Source organism: Lepidochelys olivacea (assembly GCF_965140295.1).
Source record: "Lepidochelys olivacea isolate rLepOli2 genome assembly, chromosome: 3".
Lineage (NCBI taxonomy): Eukaryota > Metazoa > Chordata > Testudines > Cheloniidae > Lepidochelys > Lepidochelys olivacea.
Genome location: NC_140413.1, coordinates 118,044,003 through 118,057,022, shown reverse-complemented (window position 1 = coordinate 118,057,022; position 13,020 = coordinate 118,044,003). Strand labels below are relative to the sequence as shown.

General features: G+C 45.8%; 1 protein-coding gene across 2 annotated transcripts in view; it reads left to right on the top strand.

Annotated features, from left to right (window-relative positions):
* The window catches only part of CNKSR3 (CNKSR family member 3), a 99,205-nt gene that overhangs the window by 81,308 nt on the left and 4,877 nt on the right, over window positions 1-13,020 (top strand). For both annotated transcript variants that reach the window (XM_084622990.1, XM_084622991.1), the window contains 3 exons: window positions 1,317-1,385; window positions 2,179-2,325; window positions 11,078-11,202. In XM_084622990.1, the coding sequence (XP_084479116.1) occupies window positions 1,317-1,385; window positions 2,179-2,325; window positions 11,078-11,202 (341 nt within the window). The remainder of the gene's footprint in view (window positions 1-1,316; window positions 1,386-2,178; window positions 2,326-11,077; window positions 11,203-13,020) is intronic.

The window sequence follows — 13,020 nt, the reverse complement described above, 5'->3', positions numbered from 1 at the left end:
ATATGCTGAGATGTGGGAGACTGATTTACTTCAAGTGTCTGGTCCGAATCAGGCAGAGCAGGGACTTGAAGTTCTGATTTAGACCAGGAATTACATCCTAGACCTGAGAAACTGTTCCCGGTGACAGTTCTGTCAAAACTGATAAAGTCCTGCAAAAAAAGTTCTGTTTTGATTAATTGATATTTTCCAATGAAAAACCATTTTGTCAGAAAATTCCCTCCAGGCGGCAGACAGGATTCTGGCCGGCCGGGGCCAGCGGCAGATGGGACCCCGGCCGGCCAGGGCTCAGTTCCCTGCTGGTCTGGGGTTCTGTCTGCTGCCCGCGCTGCCAGTCTGGGGTCCCGCTGCCAGCCTGGATGGAGGTAACGCTCAGCCGGCAGCAGGCTGAGCGGGGCTGGCGGACAGAATCCCAGACTGGCAGTACAGGTGGCAGATGGAACCCCAGACCGGCAGTGTGCTGATCCATTCAGCCCGCTGCTAGTCTGGGGTTCCCTCCTCCGGCCCCTGCCAACCAGAGTGCCGGCTGCCATCACCACTCAACCTGCTGCCGGCCCGGGGTTCTGTCCATCCAGGCCAGCAGCGGGCTGAGCGGGGCTGGCGGCCAGGACCCTGGCTGGCAGCAGAGTGCCACTAAAAATCAGCTTGCATGCCGCCGGTTGCTGACCCCTGATCTAGCCAGCTTTCTATCCACCTTATTGTCCATTCATACAGCCCATACTTCTTTAACTTGCTAGCAAGAATACTGTGGGAGACTGTATCAAAAGCTTTGCTAAAGTCAAGGAATAATACATCCACTGCTTTCCCTTCATGCACAAAGCCAGTTATCTCATCATAGAAGACAATTAGGTTAGTCAGGCATGACTTGCCCTTGGTGAATCCATGCTGACTGTTCCTGATCACTTTCCTCTCCTCTAAGTGCTTCAGAATTGATTCCTTGAGGACCTGCTCCATGATTTTTCCAAGGACTGAGGTGAGGCTGACTGGTCTGTATTTCCCCAGTTCCTCCTCGTTTCCTTTTTTAAAGATGGGCACTACATTAGCCTTTTCCCTGTCTTCCGGGACTTCCCCTGATCACTATGAGTTTTCAAACCACATGGGTACTGGGGACATAATACACACTTGACAGTTCTGTGTATAAATATAGTTTATATATACACATATTAGCTCTGCTGCTGCTTTAAATATTACTTTCACAATCTGAGTTTTGGCATAAAAGAGCAGGGTTGTTTTTGGTTTTCTGTGTTTTTTTTTTTTTTTTCTTTTTAGAAAAAGGGAAAGCCTATTGAAACGCATGCCTCTTATTTATTTCTCTGTAGTCCCCCGCTGATCGATCTCAAAAGATTCATGCTGGTGATGAGGTGATCCAGGTTAATCATCAGACTGTAGTAAGTAATCAAAAACCCTATCAACCTTTTCCTAAGCCTTGCTTGTTCTGCAAGACTTTTCCCTCCAAGATGATAATTGGGTAACAAGCTTTGTATTTAGGGGTTTTTTTTGTGTGTGTCCTTATTGCAATATGTGTAAAAATGGTTTCACTTTAATGTAGAAGTCATTTCTTCTACTGAAAATACTTGAAAGATTTGATTTTTATCACACATTGTTTTTCAATAAATCCTTGCAATATTTTTGGATAAAATGATTTCTTACTTAGGGCCTACGTTTAAAGTGAAATGTTGAATTTGTATATGTTTTATTAATAAAAAGTTGGTATTTTTTAAAGAAATTTTTTTGGCAAATACCTTTTTGCCCCTCGGAGAGTTGAGGGATTCTCCCTCTCCCCCCTCATTTTAGTTCCCTGTCCCATAAACAGTCACATTTGCATTTAACTTCACACACAAGAGCAGACCCATAGAACTCAGTGGTATTAAATATCAGGTATGATTATATTGGAGTAATTCAGTGTGACTACTCGTGTTCAAAGTTGAGCAAATGCATAAGCCCATGCTGAACTCTGGAGCCTGACCTATCACAAAATGGATGTGCACTTGAAATAATTGTGATACATTTTTGAGAGACCTACTAAAAAAGAAAAAAAATTAGTGTTTCAAGTTTTGTACCCTTTACAGCTGCTTCAGTGGGTTTCTTCTATTGTTTGTGTTGTTTGAGAGAAAGTGTCTGTCCTAGTTATATTCCATTCATTCTGAATGCATGCAAGAGGTACCTTTTCTTCTTTTTAAGGTGGGATGGCAACTAAAAAACCTTGTGGGAAAGTTGCGAGAGAATCCTGCTGGAGTTAAACTGCTACTTAAGAAACGTCCTACAGGCTCTTTTAATTTTACTCCGGCCCCACTGAAGAACCTACGCTGGAAACCACCACTTGTACAGGTGATACGCTGATGGAAGAGTTGTGTTCATACGTTAATAGTTGGATATGAATTACTTTGCAATCCCCCCCAAGATAATTTATTCTTTTAATATCTGACATCAACAGCCAATGTGACCATATATCTATGGAGTTTTGGGGGTGTTCGTTGTGCAGTGGCTGTCCCTTTTGGATCAGAATTAAAATGGGAAAGGGTCCTTTCTTTAGCCAAATCTCATCTAACATTCCAAAAGAATAAGAGTATTTAATGTTGACTTTCATAATCCAAGTTTTCAAGGCACTGATTTTAGAAAAAAGTCATTTGAGGCTGAAAGGCTGATAATCTGCACTGATGAATTTTGTAAATAAACAATAAATACCAAGATTAGTTTATTCAGCAAAGATAATCTCGTATAAGTTCTCCAAACCAATGTTATCCAGTGTATACTTCCGTTTTAGTCTGGAGAGGGAAAAGTAGTTCAAGCACTGAAAGAAAAGGGTGTGAGCTTCTTGTTTTGTGTACGTGGTCAAATGACGTATGTAAGCATAATTTGGACGTTGGGAAAGCCAGAGGCGGGGTAACGGGTAGGGGAGGAACAGGGGTTCTAATAACTTCAAAGACTAGTTTTGGAGGACAGCATGTTATAGCAGAAAGCAATTTGTTTAACAGCTACAGGAAGATACAATTAATTACATTCTAATCTAATAAATTGCCTATGACTACAGGTACCATTTTTTCCTTTGTTCCAGCCTCTGTTCTGGCACAAGATGTCTATAGCTATGGGGGTACTTTTTTCTCAGCAAAGTGTATAGATGGCTATCTGGAGTGCTTGAGGGGTGTGTGTATGTGCATGCATGCTCCAGAAAGCTGTAAATCTGAATTCCTTGCTACTTATGAATGAGACTATCATCTTACACCTGTGCTCTTTGAGCATCGTTATTTTACATGGTTTACAATGTGGACACTATTTATAGTACAGAGTCATTTAAAATGTGACCATCTAAAGATCTGGGTGCATATACAAAATACTAATAAATCTATCCAATATAAAAACTCTGCCCCAGTGTCCAAAACTAACCCTCCTGCATCCACACACACCATTTTCTCTTGGACACACCCTCCATTCCAGGAACTTGAGTGTTATGATGACAGGTTATAAGAAGATAGTCTTCCTCCTCATTCTCCCTCTCCCCTGCAAGAGAAAAAAGAGAATTTGAAGCTTCCCCTGAAGGACATCAAATCCAGGGTCTGGCAGACCACAGGGAGAGAAGTTTTCTTCAAAGCTTAGGAGATTCTGAGACTGTCTGGCCCCTCCCAGGGCCTGTTAGCTTGAGTGCGTCAGCTGATCACAGTTCTTCTTGTATAGATGCAGACGTTTATTCCATTTAGGTGTGTCTGTGCCCAGCACGCTGGAGCTGGAGACTTTTGCCTAGAAGTACCTGTAGAGGGGTGGTGGTCATGTCTGTGGTCCCTCCCCGACTATATGAGGTGCTACCCCTCTGACCTCCTCCCCTCCCCGCTCAGTTCCTTCTCATTGCCATTGGCTGAAGTCAGAGCTCTGTGTGGTTGTAGACTCTCAACCTCACATTAAGTCTTAGCCTAGTTTATTTTAGTTAGTCAGTAGATAGTGTTAATTGCTCGATTGTGTCCCTGGTGAAGCCCTCACTATCCTTTGTGTGGAGGGGTGATCCCCAGCAATGCCCCCTACATGAAGCGCTTTGCTTTGTCTTGGCAAAAGAGCATTGTGCAATCTCATTCAAGAAGTGGATTCAAATGGCGTGGGACTTTCAAATCAAGCAGCACCTCCACGAACAGGCCATGTAACCTGTTCCGGTACTGAGGCCCTCCTCGGGCTGAAGATCATTCTTGGGCGTGGAAAGCACTGCCACCTCTTGTTACAGGGCAAGTGCCTCTCCAAAGAGGCGGAGGAGCCTTTCTCCATCATCAGTGCCAACGAAGAGATCTCATAAGACCAACTGGGACAGCTCTAGGTTGCGGGGCGACTCTTCTGCCTCCCCCAGAAAAGAGCAGTCTGGTCCGGCATAATTTCTGGCATGTGGGATGGCATTGGTGCCTCTGACCCTTCTCTGGTACCAAGAGGGAAGGGCAGAAACCCTGTACCATCTGGTCTGGTTCCGGCCTCTGGGTGTCCATTGAGGCCAGTACTGACAAGGGAGTGCTGGTACCCACAGTGTCCATTTCGTAGGCATACCAGGCAGCTGTGGACCTACTCTGCCTTTTGGTCCAGGACCTCCCAGGGCTGCATCACCTATATCCCCTCTGAATCCTCATGTCTGTCAGAACCACATCCAGACCCTCCCCTCCCCATGATGGGGAGAGAGCCGGTGCTGGAACTAGGGGTGCTGCCACACACCCCGGCTTGAAGGTTTCCATTATTTTGAGAGTTTGCAGTTTGGTTCAATGGCTCTCAGCACTTTCATTACGCAAATTGTTCCAGCACCCCGATCAGAATCAGTATGGGGGACCGTGGCACTGGGACCATCTTCGGCCCTGCTACATTCAACACTGCAGATGCTCCCATAGTGGCTCTCATCACCCTCGACATTGACATGCTTGGGTGCTCTGGTACCAGTGTTTGCACCGGGACCAACGCTGCCTGCCGCACCAACATGCTCGGCCTTCATCGGGGGCACGAATTCCATCTCGTTCTGGGTGACGGATGAATTGGACTGCCTGTTGGCTCCCTTGAGCATCGCTTCTCCCATGTCTCTGAGATCTTGGGGCTTTTCTGATTCTGAGGGAGCGTCGTCATCTTCTTGTTCTGCATCACATGATGAGCTCCGAGGTCCGCCAGTGGACCAGTATGGTTCTCAGAGTTGGCATGTTCCCAGGCTGGGAAGAATTTCCCTGTCCGTGCTCCTACTGGCCACCAATGCCCTATCCATATCAGTGACCTCCTTGGACTCAGCGGGATGCTCCTCATTCCCAGTGATCCCATTCCTTGTCTTGTTCAAAGCCGAAATCCCATGCCAGGTCAACAATGGTGACGGCGGATCAGCTGCAAGCCTAGGCATTGGCAGTCTTCCTCCCAGTAGAATCTCCAAAGTCCTCCCTCTTGGGTATGCCTTCCTGGGAGTAAGAGCTGGTTTGCACTCAACCAAGACCCTCATCCTCATTGCTGGACTATGCTGTGCTGTTTGGTTCTGGAGGACTTTAATGTGCATCGGGACCTTTTATGCTGTGTAGCCAAATCCCTTGACATACAAGCAGAGTTTCTCAAAGAGAACACACCCAAACTAGTAGATATTCTATAGCCCAATGTCCCTGTGAGAGTGGCCCTCCCAATTAATGATGCACTCCTCGAGCCAGCGACCTCTGGAGTACACCGGCCTTGGTACTGCTGGTGGCTTAGTATATGGAAAAGTGCTATTTTGTTCCCATGATTTGAGGGGTTCTATTTCCGCCTGGCCCTGAATTCCCTGATCATAATGGCAGTAAACAACTGGGCCTGGCAGGGTAGGTTTAAGTCTACACTGTGACAGGGTCAGGCCAGATGGCTATAGGAGAGTAATAGAAGGCAGATATATTAGCCCCAGGCTAAGTAGGTCCCTTTTCCCTGGGTATGGTAACAGGGAAAGTTCCAGAACAAACAGGAACCTTCTGGAGACGATTAAGCCAGGCTGATTAGAACACCTGCAGCCAATCAAGAAGCTGCTAGACTCAATTAAGGCAGGCTAATCAGGGCACCTGGGTTTTAAAAAGGAGCTCACTTCAGTTTGTGGTGTGCGTGTGAGGAGCTGGGAGCAAGAGGCACTAGGAGCTGAGAGTGAGAATGCGGACTGTTGGAGGACTGAGGTGTACAAGCATTATCAGACACCAGGAGGAAGGTCCTATGGTGAGGATAAAGAAGGTGTTGGGAGGAGGCTATGGGGAAGTAGCCCAGGGAGTTGTAGCAGTCACATGGCTGTTCCAGGAGGCACTCTAGACAGCTGCATTCCACAGGGCCCTGGGCTGGAACCCAGAGTAGAGGGCGGGCCCAGGTTCCACCCAAACCTCCCAACTCCTGGTCAGACATAGGAGGACTTGACCTGGACTGTGGGTTCAGAAAAACGGCCAAGCTGAGGGAGTGCTGTGAAGCTCCAAGGCGAGCAAATCTGCCAGTAAGCGCAAGACCCACCAAGGTAGAGCAGGAACTTTGTCACAACACTCAATGACAGAGACTCGGAGCGGTTGGATCTTTTGGGCAGTAAGATCTATACCTCCTCATCCCTACAGATGAGGATTGCTAATCAACAAGCTTTGATGTCCAAGTATGATTCCTCAGTTGAACAGCCATATCTAAAGTCAAAGACCAGTTGCCCAATGTCTTGCATGAAGAAGTTCGTGCGTTTGTTGTGGAAGGCTGCTTGGTGGCCAAAATGTCTTTGCAGTCTGCCTTTGACATTATGGACACCTGGTCATGGCCTCGGCAGTAACTATGAGATGGGCTTCCTGGTTGCAGAACTCTGGGATTGGTTTGGAAGTCCAGCAGACCATCGAGGACTTGCTTTTTGACAGCCAAGTCTTGTTTTGTTCTTGGATAAGACAATGACACTCTACACTCCTTTAAGGTTTCCAGGGGTACCTTGCGGTCCTTAGGAGTTTACATGCTGTTTGCACAAAAACACCACTATAGGGTGCAGCAGCAACAACATTATCGCCTGCAGCAATCCTTTTTGCAACCTTTCCCTCTGAAACAGTGGGACGCAGAGGAAGCAGTTGGTCTCAGGCTTTGGACAGTCCACACACACTCCCTTGGTGCTGGCTAAGCACCTATTTTGACTCCTTAGTCCAGAGCAATGGCCCAGTCATTACTCTGCCCTCTCTTGGGACTCAATTACCTCCGACAGCAGGGTCTTAGACGTGGTCAGATCGGGCTACAATCCTGTTCCTCTCCTTGCTCTCTTTCCACCCCCACCTTCATCCCCAAACCCTCCATCCCTCTTCAGGGACCCCTCTCACAAGACATTGCTCATCAAGTAGGTCAGCTCTCTGTTGACATTAGGAGCAATAGAGGAAGTTCTGCAGGAACGCTGGGCCACAGCTCTTTCTCCCAGTATTTCCTGATGCTGAAACTGAAGAGCAGGATGAGAGACCTATTTTTGACCTTCGCGGCCTCAACAAATTAATCAACTACATGAGATTCCACATGGCCATTCTATTGGCTATCCTTCCCATACTGTCTCAGAACAACTGGTACGCTGCTTTGGATCTTCAGGATGCTTATGTTCATGTGGTAATTCTGTGGAGCCACAGGAGGTTTCTCTGTTTTGTGGTAGGAGAATGTTACTTTCTGTATATGGTTTTCCCGTTTGGGGTCTCTTCTTCCCCTCGAGTCTTCACCAAATGCATGGTGGTGATCATGGCATATCTCAGGAGAAAGGGAATCCTCAATTTCCTGTACCTCGATGACTGGTTACTGATGGGTGACTCCAGAGAGGAGGTTCTAGCCCACATCGACACCACATAGTGTTTGCTTGACCGTCTGGGACTCATTTTAAACACCACAAAGTCAACCTTGGTTCTACTCAAGAAATCAAGTTAGATTTTATGAGGTCGAGGGTGTTCCTGCCAGCCAACTGCTTCCAAGCATTTCAATGGCTCTGACTCAGTCTAAAGCCTCAGCCCTCCATGACAGTCCGCTTGTGTCTGAGCCTGTTGGGTCATGTGTCCGCTTGCATGCAAGTGGTCCAGTTTGTCAGGCTGTGCCTTCGCCCTCTTCAGATGTGGCTCAGGATGGTTTATTGCCCTGCTTTGCATATCCTGGATAGGTTGGTTCGCTGTCTTTCAGTAGTCCTAGATTCCTTGTGCTGGTGGGTGTCCCCACACCATGTGTGCTAAGGAGTCTCCTTCACTCGGCCATTGCCAACCAAGTCAGTGGTTCTCTTCTGGATGTGGGGAGGAAGGGATGGACATCTGGACTCATTGAGGGTGCAGGGTCTGTGGTCAGGATAGGAAGCCTCACTCCATAACATGTTGGAACTTTTGGGCCATCTACAATACATGTTGCGACTTCCAGAACCACATCAGAAACTCAGTGGTTCACATACTCACCGACGAAACCATCGCGATGTAATATGTGAACAAACAAGGGGAAGTGCATTCCGTGTTACTCTTTCTCTAGGGATCAATTTGTGACAATTTTGTATTGAAGACATCACTACGGTAGCAGCCCACTTGTTGGGGGTGCAAAGTTGTTGTCTTGTGGACCACCTCAGCAGAGTTTTTTCCCTAAGTCATGAGTGGTCTCTGAAGGAGAGTGTCTTCCAGGTCATCTTTGCAACATGGGGCATCCCCGCGATCTACCTGTTTGTGAGAAGGGAAAACAGAAAGTGACTAGTTTTCTGCTCTTGACGGGGCCTCAGCAGAGGCACTCTCACAAATATCTTCCACTGCAGCTGGTGGTCAACTCTTCTGTACACCATTACACCTATTCTGATCATTCCTCAGGTCCATCCTCCAGCTTAAGGTGGACTGGGCCAAGTTCATCTTTATTGCTCCAGCACAGCTGAGACAGTGCTGGTTCTCAGATCTCCTTGCTCTGTTGTTCAACTTCCACACTGTCTCCATCCTGACCCTTGTCACTCAGAACCACAGCTGGACCCTGCATCCTGTGATCAGCTTCCTGCATATTGTGCAATGGCTGTGGCATGGATGAATGAAGAGGAAGAGCAGTGTTCGGAGGCTGTCCAACAAATCTACTCAAAAGTAGGAGGAAGTCCTGCACTCGGACGGCCTACTTAGTGAAATGGAAGAGGTTCTTGGTGTGGTCCTTGGCCCATAGAACTCAAACAATAGGGGCTTTCATTCAGGACTTCTTAGAGTACCCGTTACATCTTCAGAAATCGTCCCTGTGCTCAGTTCACTGAGAATGCATTTGGCAGCAATATCAGTGTTTCATCCCCCCTATTCAAGGGAATTTTTTTTTCTTCTAATGCCATGGTAATGAGATTTCTGAAGGGGCTTCTCCACCTGCGTCCTTTGGTCCAAGAGCCAATTCCCTTGTTGGACCTAAACATGGTTCATTCCCTACCCACTTTCCCTCCTGTCTCAGAAAACTGTGTTCCCGTTAGCCTTTGCTTCGGCAAGAAGGATGTGAGAGTCGCAGGCCCTAATAGTGGAGTTGCCTTATGCTCAGTTCTTGAAGGGCAAGGTAACGTTGTGACCACACCCAAAGTTTTTTTATCTAGGATGGTCTCTTTCATCTAAATCAGCCGATGGTATTTACCTGTGTTTTTTCCCTAAACTGCACTCTTCCCCCGAGGAACAGCGCCTCCATAGTCTGGACATCAGGTGATGTCTAGCCTTTTATCTAGACAGGACTAAACCATTTTATGTCATATGCGCACCTCATGAAGGGGAAAATAGTTCTGCACAGACCATCTCTAGATTGATAATATCCTGTATCAAGACTGTCTGAGGTGGCATCGGCTTTGCTTCGTCAGCAGATACGGGCTCTCTCCACGAGAGCGCAAGTGACATCGATAGCCTTCCTCAGTGACCATTTTCCAGACTGGACACTTGTAGGGCAGCCTAGTGGTCACTCATAGGTATGTTTACAGACCATTATGCTATTGTCACATCTTCCGGAGCAGATGAACACCTCAGAAGGGCAGTCCTGCGATCCCTATTTCAGTAGACTTCGAGCCCGCCTCCAGATTGGGGTACTGCTTGTGAGCCGCCTATGTAGATTACATGTTGGCATCTACTCGAAGAAGAAGAAACGGTTACTTATGGTAACTGATTTTTCATGATGCAGATATATATTCCACAACCCTCCCTCTGTCCAATCTGCACCTGCATCTCCTCATGGGCTTTCAGTATGAAGGAACTGAGGGGGGTTGGGGTGGTGCTGCCTCACAGAACCAGGCTTGGGGCCACAGTCATGAGGCTCAAGTCCCACCCCTTTATGGGTACTGCTAGGCAAGAGTGTCTGTCTCCAGCATGCTGGGTGCGCACTCACCTACATGGAATAGATGTTTGCATCACATCTCAGAAACTCAGTTACAGTAAGTAACCTTTTCTTGCTGTGGTATCACGAAGAAGGAGAGGTGATCTCTGTGGTAGTCAGAGATCAAACCATTTGTTGGCTTTCTAGATCAATCTGAAACTTCAGAGAAATCAACTGGTGCAGCTTTTATATTTATCCCTTTGGAAAATACAACCTGATAAATGAGCAAGCGCTTGGTGCACGAGCAACTTCCAAATGGGTTTCAAGGTGTAGCTTTATGTAAACTGGATACTAGTGATCTACCCACAAGGTGACAAAATAATGGACAGCTGTGGAAAGATCTTCATCGAAAATAAAGGATACAATCTCCTTGCTAAGGAAAGATTAAAACATTCCTTATAACCTCTGCTGCACTAGGAGGTTGTAAAACTGAATAAGAGGTGGCAGGGCAAACCTTCCAAATAGTGGGGCAAAAATATTCCATGCTTTTCTTCCTCTACCCTAACAGTGTTACCTACATTGTCTGATATCTTGTACTCATCCATGCCCTTTAGACATAAAGTAAATTGTTCAACCATGCAAATGGGTTGAATGAAATTATATTTCTTCAGCATACTGAAGACATCCATCACTGTCCCTACATCAGCAATAACTTCTGTAGTCTCATATACACATTGAATAGTCTATTTCGACAGTGAGTTCCACAGTGTAAAATATGGTAACTCTCTGATTATAGGGTTGGCTTCTTCTGGTGGGTGGTAGGAGATGCTGGAGAAGATAATTTCAAAAATATCTTACAGGTATTATATTGCTTTAATTTCAGACCAGTCCTCCACCAACTACAACTCAGTCACCAGAAAGCACCATGGATACCTCGATGAAGAAAGAGAAGCCAGCCATCCTGGACCTCTATATACCCCCACCACCAGCTGTTCCATATTCTCCTCGGTATGCAGATAAGCATGCACTACTGAACAAAAAGTTCCTTTTTATCAGACTTCTCTATGCTGGCTTGCCTGCAAAACTCAGTGCAAATTATCTTGAGGAAATTGCAGATCTTGCAGATTTTCTCTGGGCTTAGTAAATGCATAAGCCACTAAGTACTTCTTATTGTTGGAGAAAACAATTGTGTACAGTTTTAGAAAATCACTGTGTGCTACATAGAGCAGAGTTGCCCAAAAAACTTTAATGGATGTTATTCTGGCATGTGAAAAACCACTGAGTAGCAAAAATAGCCATACTTAATCCTTTTCATGACATACTTTTTTCCGATGTTCTGTTCTGATCAGCTTCAATAACTACTTGGAAGAATTTTATGATTGAACACAACCGGTTTTAAATTTGTTAGACCCAAAGAACCCTAAAACTCAGGAGTACTCTAGGCAGAGTAAAAGAATCAGTTGGCAGGCTGTATTTTTGTCTTTGAGGATCTCAATCCATAATAAAATTCAGACTTAGTCACATGAGGGGAGACAGAGAGAGAGAGAGATATCAGGTGGTTGAGATCATGCTAGCTTTAGGCTGTTCCCAAATCATTGGTGATCTGACCTACCTAGTCTCCCCTCTCATGGTAATACTCCTGAGAAGGTGCTGGGTGCTCAGCACTTCTGAAAGTCAGGTGACTTGTCCATAAATACGAAACATAAATGTAAATAAATATGTATTTAGCAACCTAACTGAGATACTCAGGTTTTTAAAACATTGGTCTTCAGTGCTAAAATTTGTCAGACTAGATATGCTTTGACTAGCATTTTTAAACAGTTTTTACTATGAGGCTCTGCAGTGCTTTTAAAAAGCCCTTTTAAGGTTTTTTAGGACCAGAATAGCAAATCTAAGCCCAACTGTGTGCATCTTGAATAAGTGTGTGTAGGGATAGAGTTGGAATTAGGGGGTGGGGGTTTATAAAACTTGGACACCCCTCCTGGACGGGGCAGGGAAAGGCAGTAGATAGTTGTATGTTGGTTTTGTTCCCTTAAGGAAGTAAACGTGGGAAGCTTTTGGCATCTGGAAGCAGGAGAGAGGGTGCCCACTTCCTTTTATATTTTGTATCCTGTTGTCATTTCTCTCCTCCCACCCTTAGTGTGAAGAGAACCATGGGCATTTGCCCAGCCTGTCTCAGTTGCCTCTTGCATATGGTGGTTACATAGCTGAGCTCTCTGCAGGCTAGACACTCGCTTCAGTTCTGTGTGGCTCTGATCTGAATTCCCATAGATATGACTGTACATGTGTCTCTTGGGCCCCGTAGAGGCCTGGATAGGCCTGGAATTATATGAGTGAGGATGCGGGGGGCCCTAAGGTGCATATATACTCAGAGCCTGCTGTCCGTCTCATGCTGGTTGCCAGCTCCTTCAAATAATCATATTATAGTGGGTGTAAAAAGTGGGTCAGATCACGGTTGTGGGGTGGTATATGTGTGTTTTTTTAGAATTAAACAGATGCTTCTGGTTTTCATGAACATATGGTCACTCTAGGAAGGGAAGTTCATGCAGAAACCACCCTAGAACATGTGAAAATCTAATTGGAGTATTTTTTTTTTTTTATAATTAAAAACTCTAAGAGAATCATACTTTGGTAAGTGGGCAGGGAAGGTGATATACTCCCATTGGCTAATATCATTTGTAATGACTGAAATGCCAAACCTCCCAAATAGGGATATGCACCCAAAACTGAAAAAAAATTAAGAACATCATTATTTTAACCAGCACTTTTCCCTTCAAAGAATTTTTAATGCATTCACTAGAGAACCACAGTATCCAAAGTACTTTG